Here is a 17,202-nt window from a genome sequence, read left to right as displayed (position 1 = left end):
ACAGGGTCGACGACAGCGGGATAGGAAGCCGGGGCTATGGAGAAGCAGCGGCATTAGAGCGCCCTGGGTCTCTGGAGATAGGCCAGGGCCATGCGCTCTCCTTGGCCGCTTGCACGACCCCCAGAAACCTTCGGAAAACTGGTCCTCGTGGAGGGGGGGAGGGGGCGGCTGGCACGTGACCCGGGTCAGCCAATCTGGGTGTTGCTGACGTGGCGGCGCGGCCCCGACGATCTCCCCACCCCCCCCCAGCTCGCTCGGGAAGGGAGGGGCTGGGGGTTACGCCCCCTCCCCCAACACAGCTTCAGTTTCCCGGGGGGGTGACACCCCGGATTACATCCTCTTCCCCCTCCCCCCTCACCAAGCCGAGGGGAACGTTGGCTCCCCCCCCGGAAGATTCCAGGTTCCAGGTGAGAAGGGGCTCTTGGGGGGGCGGGGATGTTGCTAGTCATTTGAATGCTTAACCAATGGTGGGGAGTCCGGGGGGGGCGAAATTCTTGGGGTTCAGAGAAGAACCTGAGGGTGGGAGGGTTTGTCCTTCAAACAGTTTACAGCCAATGGGAGCGTGGAGGGGGGGCGAGCGGGAGAGGGCCCCTCAGATGGGGGAGGGGAATGGCCAACCTCATGCCTCCATACCAATTGGAGGGCAAAGGGGCGTGGGGGCGGTGTGTCCCCCATTCCATTCGTCCCCTGGGGGTAGAGGAGTCCGGAGCCAGGTGAGGTTTCCTTTTGGCGGCCGGAGGGAGGGGTGACCCAGTGGGCTGAGGAGTGGGAGTGGTGTTTGTATTTCCTACTCTTGGATGTGAGTGGGCAACCCAGGTTGTGAACTGAGATTGTTCCCGGGCGCCCACTCCCTTTCTCCCCAGAGACTCTGGAAGGAGCATTTCTGTGCTTTTGTGTCAGCGGTAGGAAGCTCGCAGTCATCACATGGCATGCTGGAGGTTACGCTTCGAATCGCTTATCGAATTTGTGTGCATTCACGTGGACACGGCCTGTGGAGCCTTCTGTACAAACCTTCGTTGCCTCGGTGGGGGTCTTAGCATGTGTTACCCCAGGCTGGGGAGGGCTTACAGGGTGAAAGCTTGGGGTTCGCTTGGGAGCAGAAACCAAGCCCAAGGTGGGTGCTGGGAGGGCTGTAGAAAGCGTGGTCTGAGACAGGAGGGAGTGAGGCTTAGGACCTGGAATGATTTCACAGCTCACAGGGTTTCGGGTTTCTCCAGGGTGGCGTCTTTTGCCTTCTTCATCCCCTCCCCCATTCCTGAACAGTTCTCTCCTTGTGTACTGCGGGGGAGGGAACCGAAAGGAGGGAAGAGTTACTTTCCCAAATTCCTGACTAGCTGTTAGCCTCCCCTGTGACTCATGTGGGGGAAGGGAGGTTTGGGAGGGAGTAGGGAGCAGTGATTTTCCGGAATGCAGGAAAGTAAGCCAGAGTAAGGTCTGGCTGCCCTTTCGCTTTCGAATACCCAGCATTTTCGCGACCTCCTAAATTTTTCTTCCTGGCCGGCCCCCTAATGGGCCTCTGCAAACTTGCGAGGCCTCGGGCGGAGAACTGCCGATTTAGGAGGCTGGGCCACTAGGGGGAGGGGATGGGGGGAGGGGAGAAGGCCTCAGCAAAGTTGCTGTGTCATTGCCCGCCCTGCTGCAGCCACCCGCGCCAGCCAGCATGTACTTTTGGGGCCGAAGCCTGATCCCTGCGTGGGGGAGGGCGGTAGTAACAGGGGAAGAGGCTTCCTTCCCGGTGTGCACTTCCCCCCGCAGGGTTTGCCCGACTCGGGTGGTCGAGAAGACGTGAGATTGGCGGCCATTTTAGACGCAGTAACCGAGGTTAGGGCTCAAGAGCTACTACGAAAGGAGGGAGGGTGAGGTGGTTGGAGCGCTAGGACCTAGGCCCTCACGAGCCTTTCGGGCGGGGGGGGCTCTTACGTTCGTTGATTTACATTAATTTCCTTTCTCAGATATGCAGTCTGTTTTCTGTCTTGGTATCCAGAGAAGGGGAGATGGAGAGGGAGACCTCCCGCTAAAGCCCAGGTTGGGGATAATTCTTTTAACTCTCCCATCAGGGGACGAGGGGCGGGGTGGGGCGTGGGCCCAGAGATGCCTTGAAAGATCCTGGCCTTGTTGTATTCTGTGTCTTTACTCATACATAGTCTAACCCTACTCAGGTAACAAGATTGTGGGGAAGACTTAGTAGGTTGGGGGAGGGGGCGAGACTGAGCTCCCAAAATGGCTCCTGCCCCTCCTCGGAGGCGGACGGCCCGGGGGGAGGGGAGGAGGGGAGAGAAGGAGGGGGAGGGCTAGTCTGAGCTGCAGCCGCCGCCTCCTCCGCTCGCCCTCCTCCCTGGCGCTGACCGATGGACCAGCCGCTCCGTGGGGAGGACTCCGGACCCTGGTGGGGGGATGGGGGGGCTCTGTCGCCCCCGTGGCGGGGGGACCCTAAGAGGGGCGTTCAGGCCTGCCCTCGGGGTGGGGGAGGGCCAGGAGCTTGGGGAAAGGTCTGAGCTTGCCAGGAGGGGGAGGGTGTTCACCCTGATTCGCCCCTCGCAGGACTTGTTTTTTCCGCTTTGAGCCAGACACCGGAATGCAGTTTGGGGAGGAGATGGGTTTCATTTTATAGAGAATATGGGTATGTTTGGAGATTTTGCTCCCACTTTAGGGCTGCCGGGATTTTGTCGACCAGGCAGATACTTTATAGGTAATTGAAGGTATGAGCAGGGAGGGATCGAAGAGGTGCTTGGGTGCAAGTTTTGGGAACGTATCCTAGATTTGGTTTGTCTTACTGGTAAGCCTTTGGGAGGGCACTGACTCTGAGTTTTGCCTTTGTATTCCGATTATTTGACCTGGGGAAAGACGGGAAGGATTTTAAGATTGCGACAAGCTTGTATTTTTGATTATGGAGTATGGGAACGTTACATCCCTCTATGGCTACGTTGGAGAGCCCTTAGTTATCTGCCAGAGTAACAGGCCGCGGCTTCTAAGATGGCGTCTTCTTCCTCATTTCAGATTCTTCACTGCAGCGGCCTCTCTGCCGAGAACAACAACCCGCCAGGCGTCCTGCGGCCACACCCTGGCGGGCCCAGGCTGGCTACGCCCACGCGGCCCCCTCCTGTCCTGTCGGTGTGGCCAATGGAGGAGCTACGAATGGCACGACCTGCCAGAGCTTGGCAGTCGCCGGTCGCACCGGTCTTGGACGTCTGGGAAGACTTTGTTGGAAGGGGAGGCGGGGAGAGGGTGCTGCACCCATGCCAACCTCTCTCTTTCCCTGGAGTCGCCGAACCACAGCGCAGCCAATTGGCTCAGAGATGTGGCGGGTTGCCGGTTCCCTATGGGTCTATGCGGCACTCTTCTGCCTAGTGACTGACACCTTGGAAATGAAGCTTATGACGTCATCGCTCCAGCCAACCAATAGAAAACGCTCCCGCGGAGAGCTGTTCCTCCCCTTTCGACTCTGCTTCTTCACGCGCGTGAGCGAGCGTGCGCGCGCGGAGGGGGTGGGGGAAATCTCGAGCACGGTGGCGCGCATGAGCGGCGAGGCTCCTCCTCCCTGCCTATATATAAAGGGCTGGCGCGGGGCTCGGCGGCGCCATTTCGCGCTGGAGTGGAGCAGCCTCTAGAACGAGCTGGAGGATTCTGCCTACTGATTAGAGAGCCTTCGAGTCGTCGGGGGCCGCCATTGCAATCCACGTCCATCCGTTTGGAAATGGCCTTCGTCTCGGCCTATGACCGGTCCCGGCGGACAGTACAGACCCCATAGAAGCCCCCGACGCTCCCCTTTTTCGGGCCCCGCCCAATTCTCGGAGTCTGTCCACCCCCTCTACTCCGCCCTCAAGAGGATTTCAAAGATGGAGGCGGCGGCTCCCTAAACCACTTTTCGTGTTCATCCGCCTCCATCCGAGATCGAAACGGGACCTCGTCCGCTGCGGGCAGTCCCAGCAGGAAGAGGGGATCCTTGCAGATCAACAGCGGGCAGTATTGACGACGGCGTTCGGGATTGGGGGCCGTCCTAGTGTTTGAGGAGTCCGTCCCCCCTCGCTCGCCCGCCTGTGCTGAGGCCGCCGCCATTTTCTCGCTGTCCGCCTCCCGCGGAGCGCGCCAAGCTGCTGGGAACCCTCCGAGAAGCCGCGGAGAAGATTGCGTTCGTGCCGGCCCGGCGGGGGTGTTGTCGCCTGGAGGGCCAAGGGCAGCGGCCCTCCACCCCTCCCCGACTCCCCGGGTTATGCTGGACCGGGAGGTAAGGGGAACCGAGGCCACCCGGACTTTCCGCGGCTGAGGGCAGCGCCGGTTCCCCGTGGTCAAGATGCTGCAAAACGTGACTCCGCACAGCAAGTAAGTCCCCGCGATCCGCGTGTGGGAAGGAGACGTTGGGGGGCTATGGCACAGGGATGTGGGGCGTCGGGTTCGGAGGGAGGACAGAATCGACTCGGGCGCGTTGCTGTTCCGCGACGCGACTGTTGGCTCTCGGGGGCTCGTGGAGGGGGTTGGGTGACGGTTTTGGAACGGTGGTAGAGGGCTACATAACTGCGTATGGAGGGAGTACAGGTTGTCAATTTATGCGTTGCTTTTCCGCCGTGGTCCAGTCTTAATCTAGTTGGACAGAGCTGGGTTGGCGGCGGAGTGTAATGGGAAAAGACGACATTGAGTGGGTAGCCGGTCCTGCGGGTGGTGGGTCTGGTGTCTAGCAGCGGTCTGTCATAGGTCTTTTAGGGTGTTTCGTGGCCACATCTAGCACCTTGTAGTGTTGCCATGGTGATAGAGCCTCAGACTGGCTACGGAGATTCCCAGAGTAGGGTAGAGGGATTACTTTTAGCCTGTGGGTTCGTGTGTCCAGCCTAGGTCGTTAAATCTTTGCATGTCTTTCAATGACAGAATCAGTTTTGTGCTGGCTTTGCGTGCGTTTTGTTTGGAGGGTGGTTTTTGATACCTTTGAGAGTTTCATTCTGGGCAGGAGGGTGGAGTTAGGGATTTTTAGTCCAGCTCTGCGGATGTAAACAATGAGATCTCCGTATAGTGTCTGTAGTTTTAGGCCTTGGAAACACCTGGTCCTGAGGAGTACCAGAGAGAATATAAGTTTGAACCAGTTTGGGCCACTGATTTTAAGAGTCTGGTGCTAGAGTGAGAGCTGTTAATATTTTTCTGGCGGGGTCGAGGGTGGTCTATCACTATTCGGCTGGAACTTGCTGACCTTGAGGTGGGGACTGGGCCGGCTTTATTTTTGAGTCCTTGGGAGGAAGGAGACGAATTCGAATAATTTCTGGGGTCTGGCGTCTGTGTTGTTCTGGCGGTGAAGTCAGACAAATGCCCCCTTGTCTAAAAATTTTTTTAAGTTGGTAAGGTTTTCCGTTAGATTTCTGATTCATTCTTTACTTTAAATTAAGCAGAGTTTGTGGGGAAGGTGGTGGTGTGTTCTCTTGTGCCCAGGGTTTTTAGGTGTATCATCAGCATCTTATGAAATTTGCTCCCTTATTTTGTTCCGTTTCTCTTTTCGCCGGCTTTCCTCCAGGCTCAACCACCATGGCAACCACCTGGCCCCTAGTGGGGAAGAAGCTTGGGGCTTGAGCTTCTCTACTCCATCCATTTTGCTTAAGTTCCATCCTGTAAAGCTTGTGGTTTTCAGATGCTACGCTGCTATGCTTTAGGAGAAACTATCCTGGGACTTTCATTTTAAAGGGAACTACAGATGATAGAGCTTATAGAGTCCAGAAGGTGGGATCTGGACAGGTGTACTAAAAATAAGGAAACAAAAAGGGGGAGGGGGGCAAGAACAAAAGCTCCACAAATTGTGTGGATACTGGTTGACTTACAAGCTTGATTGTTTCTTAATAACTTCCAAGTGTGGATTTATGGGTACGTAGTGTGAGTGGCAGTACTGACTTTCATGAAATTACCACGTCTAATTATGTTTCCCATTTCACAGGCTCCCTGGGGAGGGGAATGCAGGGTTACTGGGGCTGGGCCCAGAGGCAGCAGCGCCAGGGAAAAGGATTCGAAAGCCCTCTCTGTTGTATGAGGGATTTGAGAGCCCCACAATGGCTTCAGTGCCAGCTTTACAACTGACCCCTGCCAATCCACCACCCCCGGAGGTGTCCAATCCCAAAAAGCCAGGACGGGTTACCAACCAGCTGCAATACCTGCACAAGGTGGTGATGAAGGCTCTGTGGAAACATCAGTTTGCGTGGCCCTTCAGGCAGCCTGTGGATGCCGTCAAACTGGGTCTGCCGGTGAGTAGGGATATTGGAGTGGGGAGGTATTGGGAATGGAAAAAGAATGTGCGTGAGTGGAGGTGGGCTGCTTAGTATAGGTGCTGCGGCCCCTAGGGACTTCCCATCCCTCCCCTATAGGGCAGATAGCCACCAGATTTCTGGAATCTTGGTCCTTTGTGATTATTGATCCAACCGCTTGCTATCTTGGCATCTCTCATTGTGCCCTCCATGTGTCCTTCCTTAACTTTTGTGCCCTGGCTCCATTTTACAGATTCCCACCCCAGGTTGGGAGAGGACCACGGTGGCCAAAATTCTTAGCTTCTTCCTCTCCCTCATGCAGCCCATGGATAGCCAGCCCCAGAGGTAATGTTACAGGATGGGAAACCTTCAGAGTGGGTGGGAGGTGGGTGGTTAGAGAACGGCACTAGGGGCCTCCCAACGGGTGTTAAGAATCCCATTCTTTTTTTTTTTTTTTTTTTTGTCTTTAGTTTAATTGGGGCCGCAGTGTAGGGGACTACGTATTCTGGTGTGTAGGGGGTGTGTATGTGCGTGTGTTTGCTGGGGTCAGTAGTTTAGGAAAATTGGCATTTATTTTTCAGTGGCTCTGATCCTAGTGTTTTTTTCTTTAGGACTATCACAAGATTATAAAACAGCCTATGGACATGGGTACTATTAAGAGGAGACTGGAAAACAACTATTATTGGGCTGCCTCAGAGTGTATGCAGGATTTCAACACTATGTTCACCAATTGTTATATCTACAACAAGGTAAGTTTTTTTAATATGTGTTTATTGGTAGATGGAGAAAGACTGCTGTTATTGCTAGATATTTTGTCGGTATGATGTTTGAAGGTGTTCTCAAAGTGGGTAGGATCCAGAAAATTTGAGCTCCAAAGGATACCACTCACAGTGATGTGGCTTCAGAGATCTGGAGTTAAAGGTTATTTAAGTAGAACGTTTACGTAGTTGGGGATGGTGGCCCTGTTTCTCAAGAGAAATCTCTAGAGGGCTGAGTAGATCAGAATGTATTCTCCTTGACAGTCTCATTCCCTTACTTTTGAACTTTTTTCGTTACCGCATTTTGAGGGACAGTTAAGGTAGGACATGGAAATAAGTGGCCCAGTGTAGGTAATTTTCAGTACTTGATGACAAAGTTGTCTGAGGGGCTGTGGTGATATTTGGGGCTAGGAATTCCTCAGAAAAATGGTTTGTCTTTTATTAACTGGCATTTGAATCTTCTTGTTTGTGTTTTGTGTAGCCCACTGATGATATTGTCCTAATGGCACAAACGTTGGAAAAGATCTTCCTACAGAAAGTGGCATCAATGCCACAAGAGGAACAAGAGCTTGTGGTGACCATCCCTAAGAATAGCCACAAGAAGGGGGCCAAATTGGCAGGTAGGAAGAGCGGTGGTTTTCCTAATTGGGTACAAGATGGGGAAGATAGTAGAACTAATTTTTTTTTCTTCCCTTTTTTCAGCACTCCAGGGCAGCATCACCAGTGCCCATCAGGTGCCTGCAGTTTCTTCTGTGTCCCACACAGCCCTATATACTCCGCCACCTGAAATACCTACCACTGTCCTCAACATTCCCCACCCGTCAGTCATCTCTTCTCCCCTTCTCAAGTCCTTACACTCTGCTGGACCCCCACTCCTTGCTGTGTCTGCAGCTCCCCCAGCCCAGCCCCTTGCCAAGGTACGGATCTGTGGATTTCTTTTGGGCAGTGGGAAGGGGGGCAGGGTCTTGGATGAGGTGGACCCTAAAAGGCTTTCATCTTGTTTTTCTCTGCAGAAAAAAGGCGTAAAGCGGAAAGCAGATACTACCACACCTACCCCTACAGCCATTCTGGCTCCCGGTTCCCCAGCTAGCCCCCCTGGGAGTCTTGAGCCCAAGGCAGCACGTCTTCCCCCTATGCGTAGAGAGAGTGGCCGCCCCATCAAGCCCCCACGCAAAGACTTGCCTGACTCTCAGCAACAACACCAGAGCTCCAAGAAAGGAAAGCTGTCAGAACAGTTAAAACATTGCAATGGCATTTTGAAAGAGTTACTCTCTAAGAAGCATGCTGCCTATGCCTGGCCTTTCTATAAACCAGTGGACGCTTCTGCTCTTGGCCTGCATGACTACCATGACATCATTAAGCACCCCATGGACCTCAGCACTGTCAAGGTACCCACTGCATGGGGCAGATGGGATGCTCAGGCAGTGATTGGAACTTTGGGTTCAATAAAACGGATCAGTCACTTCTTACGGGCACACGGCAATCTTGATTCTTGGTATTTTATTTTTACAAAATGGTAATGGGACAGGAGGTTAAGTACTTGATAATTGAGTTTGTGTTTCTTGGAGTTTGAAACTATATGGTGAGTTTTGTCTTCGGAGCAATACTACTCATATATGTTTAAGTTCTACTACGGGGTTAGGGAGTAAGGGGTTGGAAGGATAGTCAGAGGCCACCCACCCCTATCACTTAGAAATGGTTTTTTTTTCTAGACGTAGATATTTCTTCAACCCACCCAAATTCCTTTGACTTCAAACCTGAACCCCAGGGCATAGATCTTTAAGGTCATCCCTACTGTGCTCTCAAGAGAGGGCTACTCTTGCGGTGTCTGGGGTTGGCAGGGAAAGGTGCGTCTCCCTGCCTGTGCAGCTTCTGATGCTGCCTCCTTCTGCAGCGGAAGATGGAGAATCGTGATTACCGGGATGCACAGGAGTTTGCTGCTGATGTGCGGCTTATGTTCTCCAACTGCTATAAGTACAATCCCCCAGACCACGATGTTGTGGCCATGGCACGAAAGCTACAGGTGAGTGTCACAGTTGGAATTTGAATTCAACAAATGGGTCTGGGGAGAAATTTTGTCTTTTGCTGTACCACCTTATTGTGAGGTTCTGTTCAGTATGCACGGTTGTAAATTGGAGCTGGACTATACCACCAGGTGGCTGGGTGTGATCGGGGCTCCGTTGACTAGCATGGTTCAGAGGGTGTCTTTCTTCCTAGGATGTATTTGAGTTCCGTTATGCCAAGATGCCAGATGAACCACTGGAACCAGGGCCTTTACCAGTCTCTACTGCCTTGCCACCTGGGTTGGCTAAATCCTCTTCAGAGTCCTCCAGCGAGGAAAGCAGCAGTGAGAGCTCTTCTGAGGAAGAAGAGGAAGAAGATGAGGAGGATGAAGAGGAAGAAGAAGAGAGTGAAAGCTCTGACTCTGAGGAAGAAAGGGCTCATAGATTGGCTGAACTACAGGAGCAGGTATTTTGTCACTTAGTTTATTTTGTAAAGTCATGCTTTATCTTTGCCATAATTTTTTTTTCTTATTTTTTATTCTATGTTATTTTTCTCATTATATATGTGATTCTTTTGTCTCTAGCTTCGGGCAGTACATGAACAACTGGCTGCCCTGTCCCAAGGTCCAATATCCAAGCCAAAGCGGAAGAGAGAAAAAAAAGAGAAAAAGAAGAAACGGAAGGCAGAGAAGCATCGAGGCCGAGCTGGGGTTGATGAAGATGACAAGGGACCTCGGGCACCCCGCCCATCTCAGCCCAAAAAGTCCAAGAAAGCAAGTGGCAGTGGGGGTGGCAGTGCTGCTACACTAGGCCCCCCTGGCTTTGGACCTTCTGGAGGAAGTGGCACCAAGTAAGTTCTAAGAGGTTAGGAAGCAGAGACAAACATGGCTATTACTATAATGTCCAGGGGGAGAATGGTTTCTCCCACTTCTTGCAAAGCTTTCTCTAAACCAGAGGTCAGCAAACGTTTTCTGTAATTGGTTGGGTAACAAACACTGAATTTGAGAACATACTGTAGGGTCTCTCTGAGTTACTCAACTCTGGTGGGGTAGTACTAAAGCAGAGACTTTACAGAAGCATGGGTAGAGCTATTCCAATAAAACTTTATTTACAGAGAAACTAGTGGCAAGCCAGATGTGTCCCCAAGTTTGTCTATTCCTTCTCTGCACCAATCTATGGTTTGTCTTGCTTTTCGTGGTGGGGTGGGTTAGAGTGTTTTAGGGAGCAAAAAGATGTCTCATGGCAGTATACTAGTATCTAGTTCTCAAAGTACAAAATAAACGGTAAATGCTTAGCATGTGAGAAGGTTTGTTTTCTTGAGGAGTGTTGGTAGTATCTCATTTCCAGTTGGTTTACCCATTTGCCTTATGGGAAAACTGAAGCATTACTCTGGCAGGAAACTCAGATTAATATGTGTTGGGAGGGGTTAGTGATGCTTTCCTAATTGACAAAACTTTGCCTATAGACTGCCCAAAAAGGCCGCGAAGACAGCCCCACCTGCCCTGCCTACAGGCTATGATTCAGAGGAGGAAGAAGAAAGCAGACCCATGAGTTATGATGAAAAGCGGCAGTTGAGTTTAGACATCAACAAATTACCTGGGGAGAAACTTGGTCGAGTTGTGCACATAATCCAGGCCAGAGAGCCTTCTTTGCGTGACTCAAACCCAGAAGAGATTGAGATTGATTTTGAAACCCTCAAGCCATCCACACTTAGAGAGCTTGAGCGCTACGTTCTCTCCTGTCTACGAAAGAAACCTCGGAAGCCCTATAGTGAGTATGACATGACCTTCCCCTCATGAATCCAGCAGTCCTCAAGTAGTTCTGAGGACGGTTTAGGAAAAGAGTAATAGGGAATGTTTGATGCATTCCTGATTGTCGGCTCCCAGGGCAGGGGGGACGTGCTTGTTTCCCGATCAAGAAAGGAACTCGGCAACAGGAAGGTGCAGCGAAACTACATGCTCGTGGCAGTCTGAGAGCTGAAGTGTTTGTTTTTCTAGCCATTAAGAAACCTGTGGGAAAGACAAAGGAGGAACTGGCTTTGGAAAAGAAGCGGGAACTAGAAAAGCGGTTACAGGATGTCAGTGGGCAGCTCAATTCCACCAAAAAGCCCCCCAAGAAAGGTGAGTACCCTGTAAGCTACTACAAATTCATTATATCCGCCTTTCGCGACTTTCCTTGACAAATGGAGATGAGATTGGTATGATTTTAAACTGCAACCTTGTTCTGCAGCAAGTGAGAAAACCGAGTCATCGTCAGCACAGCAGGTAGCAGTGTCCCGCCTCAGTGCTTCCAGCTCCAGCTCCGATTCCAGCTCCTCCTCTTCATCGTCCTCTTCTTCGGACACCAGTGATTCAGACTCAGGCTAAGGGGCCAGGCCAGATGGGGCAGGAGGCTCCGCAGGACCGGACCCCTAGACCACCCTGCCCCGCCCCTTCCCTCCCTTTCTGTGACACTTCCTCATCTCATCCCCCCTCCCCCCCACTGTAGGAGAGCTGGCTCTGCAGGGGGGGAGGGGCGCAGGGACATTTACTGAAGGAGGGACTTAAATGGACAAAAGAAGATTGAGTTCCCAGCCCCATTGAGAGTGACCTCTTGGGCATAGAGCCCCCATTCAAAATGACTGGGGCAGGGGTACAGGGTGGGAGTGGGCAAAGGCCCTGATAACGGGGTTACCTGAGGCCATAGCTGCCCTGTTCACTTGTAAAGGCCCTGTTTTGAGGTGGTTTGTTCTAATTTATTTTAAGCTAGGTAGGGCTGGAGGGATATGGGGCCATGGTCCCCTCAGCCTCCATGGGGAGGGAAGAAGGGGGAGCTCTTTTTTTACGTTGACTTTTTTTTTCTACTCTGTTTTCCCTTTTCCTTCTGCTCCATTTGGGGCCCCTGGGGCTATCAGTCATCTCCCCATTTGGTCCCCTGGATTGTCTTTGTCTCTTGATTCTAACTTGTAAATAAAGAAAATATTATTCAAATTTTGAGTTAGCTTAATAACATTTGCTTTGTAGTGTTTCAAAAAGAATATAGTATAAAATTTTGAGGAAAATAGTCCTGAAGTGAGAAAAGAGTTATCTTGTAGTTGGATTATCTTCTTAATTTTAAACCAGTAGGCCGTTGCTGTGGTGGTAAAAAGTAAGTACATCTGCTTTGTAAAGTGAATCCTTCAAAATAACTTTCAGGTTCATGGTTTGCTCTGTTTTTTGTTTTGTTTTGTTTTTAGATTTATTTAAGAGCACAAGTGGAGGGGCAGAGGGAGAGGCTTAGCGGGGAACCGGACTTGGGCTCGATCTCGCAGCCCTGAGATCACAACCTGAGCCAAAACCAAGGGACACTTCTTACTGAGCTATCCAGGCGCCCCTGCTCTGGTTTAAGAGAAAAAGTTAAACCCTCTGGCTCATCGATACCTTAATCAAGCTTAGGACTCGACGCTTAAGATAGGTTTTGAGGTTTTTCCTGTGTGGATTGTCTCCTGAACATGCTTATTAAACCAGATGTGAAAAGGATGGAAGGTGGACAACAGGTATTTTTTGTGTTCTGCATCCGACCTGAGAAGGCAGTTGTGCTTCCTTTTGTAAGCTTTGGCCTCAAAGTCCAGATTTACAGAGCCCTGCACAGTTTTTTAACAATATAATCCAATTCTTGCCAAATTTAGATCACAAAAACTAACCATAAATTTGACCCCTTGTCTTGCTGAGGGGAGAGGGGCTGTATAGTATAGGGAACTGGGACATGTGGGTGCTGGAATGGGGGACCAGCCACAAAAGACATTCTAGCTTAGTATATCAGACCATTGTAGAAAACGACCTTTGAAATAAGGGCTGGTAATTGTTAATGTAGAGAAAACGCTCTATTCTGCCCTAAAATTGCCAGAAACAGGAAGGTACAGGGTGGAATTGGGTTTGCAGATGGAAGATTTTGGAAGCAAGAATTTGGATTGTAGCAGGAATTCTCAACCCTTACCACTTATTAGGGCTCCAGTAAAACTTCTAAAAAACCACTAATTTCAGGATTCTGTCTTTATGAATTCTCATTAAATTGGGACCTGGGCAGTCACGGTCAAAAGCTCAGGAGATACAGTAATCACAACCAGCGCTGAAAACTACTTGGTAGGGTTTTTGGAAAGCCCTTAGCTTGAAAAGGGAGGAGAGATCTGATTGGGCTTTTGGCCCAACTTAATTGTAGAGCTCAGGGAGTGAATTTTGAACTTCGAGCTCTGATTTTCTTGAGAAGGATGGTAGAAAAGATCTGGAGGGCGCCTGGGTGGCTTAGTTAAGCATCTGCCTTCAGCCTCAGTTCATAATCCTGGGGTCCTGGGCACAAGCCCTTCATCAGGCTCCTTGCTCAGTGGGGAGTTAATTTCTGCCTCTGCCACTCCTCCTCGTTCTCTCTCACTCTCAAAATCTTTTTTAAAAGAACTGGAAAACTTGGACATCCTATAGACTTTGTTGTGGGGGTGGAACAAAAATCAAGGAATAAATGATATAATTTCAGTCAGATGCATGTCTATGTCCAGGATTACATCTCATTTCAAAAAATTTGAGTTGGATTAGTTTGGGAGGGGGTTAGTTATAGAATCTAGTATAACTATAAACTGAGGACAAATGCTCTAAGAAAAGGCAAGAGTAGCTCATCCCCTTGACCGCAGAACAGCATGAAATGGAAAGAGTGGCTCTAGACCTGCATTACACCTCCCACTGCCACGTCAGGCCATTTTCAAGTGTACATGAATTTCCTGAGACTCAGTTTTTTGGTAGAGTCCTTGCTGTCATCCCTGACCTTTGCTTTAGTTTGGGCCAGTCTGTCTTTTGATCTTCTCCACTTAGTTGAATTTACTGGTCCAAGCCCCGGCTTTACTCCACACCATACCCTTTAGGCATGGTAATAGTTTGAGGAGTCAGAGTGCTACAGCTACCTTGGTTGAAGTTAGTCTTCCAGAGCAACCAGCCTCCAGCCTGACTAGCAGGTAACAAATGTGGAGTCCTGTGGGTATCCCTCCTGAGCTTTTCCCAGCTCTTGAAACCGTGGGTTCCACTGCCTCTTCCTTGTGCCATATCCTCGATTGTCTCCTGTGGGAGCTTTTTTATTCAGTCACATTTTACGGAGTTCCCTTGGGTTGCCTTTTAATTTTTAACAAATTAGGTTAATAGACCTAGACACTGCTAAGCTCTGTTAAGTCAGGGGTGTGGGGGTAAAGTTAGAGAACAAGCTCTGCTCTCAAGAAGCCCGCTCCTGAATTCTTAATTCTTGTGTTACACCATGCTGATGGTCTCCAAGATAAAGGCACGACTTGGTCTTCCCCAACACTTAATCCTTACTGTATGCCAATGTGTGGATCCCAGTAACACCCCCTGCCAACCTTGCTCTTGGATTACCTCAGGACTATTTTGATGGGAGTTAATTGAATCTTGCCCAAAGTAACCTTGAGAGAGGTCTTCCTGAGCAGTGAGAGGGACTGGTAGAGCTGGGAAGGGGATGTGGGAATGGTGGTAGGGAACTGATGTGATGTCTTCCAGTATCTCACATCTTTGCTGCTTTCCCCTTTCCTGGATCATAAGTTCGAGCTCTGCAAAGTCTCACTAGCTTGTCTCCAGCACTGAGACAGCTTGCTGCCCCCATAGTTTATGTTGGGGGGGGCATGTTGGTGGGGGGACATTAGGTAATCACAGTTTTTAATAAAAATTATATTTCTAGCCCCCCAACAGGCAAAGATTTTACCAGGGTTCTTATCTGAGAGATCTCAGATCTGTTCTGACAGATCTCAGAAGGACAAGTAAGTATGTTGAGCTATAAGGGGCAGGGGGGAGGTGAACATTGCCCGCAGAAAAAAAATAGTGGAGGTAAGCTGCCAGAATGTAGTGGTGCTGAAGCAGCAAGAATGAAAGGGTGAAAGGGTGAGTGCTTCCAGGTAAGGCCAGAAAGGCAGAGCCAGACCAGGGAGCATTTAGCTGTGATAAGGATTTGAATTTTTGTCCTAAAGACTATAGCTCACATTTATTGAGCACTTACTATGCCAAGCAGTATATTGAGAACAACTCATTTTGTCTTTGTTATAGTCCTGTGAAGTACGTCTAATCTCCATTTAACAGATGAAGAAATGAGGCACAGACAGGTTAAGGAACTTGCCCTGAATTGCGGCACAGCTAGTGCGTGGGTGGGATTCAAAGCCAGCAATCTGGCTCCAGGAACTACGACCCCAGAATTCCAATACTGTGGGCTGGTGGGATGCTAGGAGACACATCCTTTGAAAAAATTGCAGTAGGAAGGATCATGTTGGGTTGGTGAGGCATCAAGAAGGGATGAAGAGTGATCATTTAAAAAGCAGTTTCTACAAGTGAGGAGAGTGGTTTGGAATGGAGAGGCAGCAATGTAGGTGAAGAGCAGATACATTCTACCAAGGAAGAGCAGAGTTATAAATATCTCTGGATCCTTTGGAGTCCCAGAGCTTTCCAGTAGTGGAAGATTGGTAGTTTGTTCACTAAAGGAATGCCACCTGGCTGATGGAGTGAAGGGCTGCTCTCCTGCCCCGCGGGAGTTGAGGCACTTGAGTCTCAGGGTCTTGGGCGCCACCTGGTGAGCATGTTACCCATGACTTCCTCCTTTGTATTTCAGGTAGTTTTGTGTGTACCCTCCCATTTTTTGGTTCTTTCCTTCTTACTTCCCTATACTTCGACTCTTGAAATATGAGCTTAATTCTTATGACATGGAGGTCCTTACCTCCCTTGACCTCTGAAGCGTCGCATGTTCTCTTTTCAGGCAGCCCCTCCTTCAGCCTTCCATGAGATGTTGTCTCGCATGTTACCTTCCCTGGCATCCTTCTTTTTTAAAGATTTTATTTATTTGAGAGAGAGAGAGAGAGCACATGAGAGGGGGGAGGGTCAGGGAGAAGCAGACTCCCCGCCAAGCAGGGAGCCCAATGCGGGACTCGATCCAGGGACTCCAGGACCATGACCTGAGCCGAAGGCAGTCGCTTAACCAACTGAGCCACCCAGGCGCCCGGCACCCTTCTCCTTATTTGCACAACATTACCCATTCTGGAGGCAATTCCCACGCATAAAATCTGTCCCTGTCCAGACTTTGCTCCAAAGTTACAAGACTTTTCAACTGCCAAATGGCAATGTCCCGGGAGCTCCTAGCACTCAGCACCTGTCCAAAAATGATCCCATCTTTTCCCACACATGTGCCTCTGTGAGTTATCTATTCATGTAACAAGCACTCATAACAGAACTCACTAATGTGCTGGACACAAGTGCCTTTGCAGGCAAGTCCTCCCAAGAATGCCAGGAATTAGGTACCGAGCACACTTTATAGACGAGGAAACTAACAGAGCCACCCGGGAACAGTTCTACAATAAATAAGTAGCACGGCCAGGATTAGTAATGAACTGTCATTCCCCCAGTCATTGGAGCCAGAGCCTGGTGATCTGCCTAGATTCCACCCCTTCACTCTCCCCTTCTTTGTTCACCTGGCAAGGCCTGTTGTGCCTTCCTCCATCACTTCTCTCCTCTCGGTATCCCTGTCAGCCTGGACTGCCACAACTCTCCGCTCACCAGCCTTCTGTCCACAGGCTCATTCCATCATACCCATCTCCTAGACCATAGCTGCCAGAGGGATCCTTCAGGAAAGAAATCTGATCATGTTGCTTTTATTACCCTTCAGGCCTCTATCTCACCCTTGTTACCTCTGCAAGGTTATATTTCTCATTTGCCCTTCCTTGAACTCTGTACTCAACTCAGAGCAAAAGATAGGCCTTCCCAGATTTTCCCATGCTGGTTAGCACCATTGGGCCTTGGCACATGCTGTCCTCTGCCTGGAATATCCCCTTTCCCCCATCAGCAAATCCTACATAATCTCCAAGAACAATTGGTTCCCTCCACTATAAAGACCTTTCTGACTCTCCTTCCATTCCCTGTGACACATACACTTTGCAAAGGACCTCACTGAGCTTCCAACTAGGCACTAGGCCCTCCCCATCTAACCACAACCCTGTCTCCAGACTCCAGCGGGAGTGTCTAGCATTGAGTTAAAGGGACCTCTCTGTTGTGGCTGTTCTGTTCATCCGCCTTGGAGGACTCTCCCTATGAACAATTAGCTTCAATTTTTCAGTTCACACTTAAGCACTTCCTCCTCAATTTTGCCCCCTTGTACTTTTATGTCTCTTATAGCTCCTTTGTGAGGTAGGAACTGTGTCTTGTTCTTTATAACTTTAATCTGCCTGGTGCCTGGGGAAACAAGCAT

General features: G+C 50.2%; 1 protein-coding gene across 8 annotated transcripts; it reads left to right on the top strand.

Annotated features, from left to right (window-relative positions):
- The first annotated feature begins 339 nt into the window (after window positions 1-339).
- Window positions 340-11,942, top strand: BRD2 (bromodomain containing 2). 8 transcript variants are annotated; one of them, XM_088024041.1, is made up of 14 exons: window positions 896-1,024; window positions 1,953-2,025; window positions 2,998-4,320; window positions 5,909-6,212; window positions 6,824-6,961; window positions 7,452-7,590; window positions 7,673-7,887; window positions 7,984-8,358; window positions 8,865-8,993; window positions 9,188-9,439; window positions 9,558-9,823; window positions 10,439-10,743; window positions 10,971-11,093; window positions 11,203-11,942. In XM_088024041.1, the coding sequence occupies exons 3-14, from the start codon at window positions 4,292-4,294 to the stop codon at window positions 11,337-11,339; spliced, it is 2,412 nt and encodes an 803-aa protein (XP_087880167.1). In that variant the 5' UTR covers window positions 896-1,024; window positions 1,953-2,025; window positions 2,998-4,291; the 3' UTR covers window positions 11,340-11,942. The 8 variants fall into 8 exon arrangements, with proteins under 8 accessions (XP_027976274.1, XP_087880167.1, XP_087880169.1 ...); XM_088024043.1 differs by lacking the exon at window positions 896-1,024 and adding an exon at window positions 1,669-1,821; XM_028120473.2 differs by lacking the exons at window positions 896-1,024; window positions 1,953-2,025 and adding an exon at window positions 340-407.
- The last annotated feature ends 5,260 nt before the right edge of the window (window positions 11,943-17,202 follow it).

Source organism: Eumetopias jubatus, unplaced genomic scaffold (genome assembly GCF_037043125.1).
Source record: "Eumetopias jubatus isolate StellerSeaLion01/CBP00866 unplaced genomic scaffold, mEumJub1_p1.0 scaffold_6, whole genome shotgun sequence".
Classification (NCBI taxonomy): domain Eukaryota; kingdom Metazoa; phylum Chordata; class Mammalia; order Carnivora; family Otariidae; genus Eumetopias; species Eumetopias jubatus.
This window is presented reverse-complemented; position numbering and strand designations above follow the sequence as displayed.

Bases quoted from the DNA above. Each gene is read 5' to 3' on its own strand.
- BRD2 (XM_028120473.2), top strand. From the start codon at position 4,292: ATGCTGCAAAACGTGACTCCGCACAGCAA. The intron at 6,962-7,451 runs GTAAGTTTTTTT...TGTTTTGTGTAG, and splicing joins ATTGTTATATCTACAACAAG to CCCACTGATGATATTGTCCT. The intron at 8,994-9,187 runs GTGAGTGTCACA...CTTTCTTCCTAG, and splicing joins CCATGGCACGAAAGCTACAG to GATGTATTTGAGTTCCGTTA.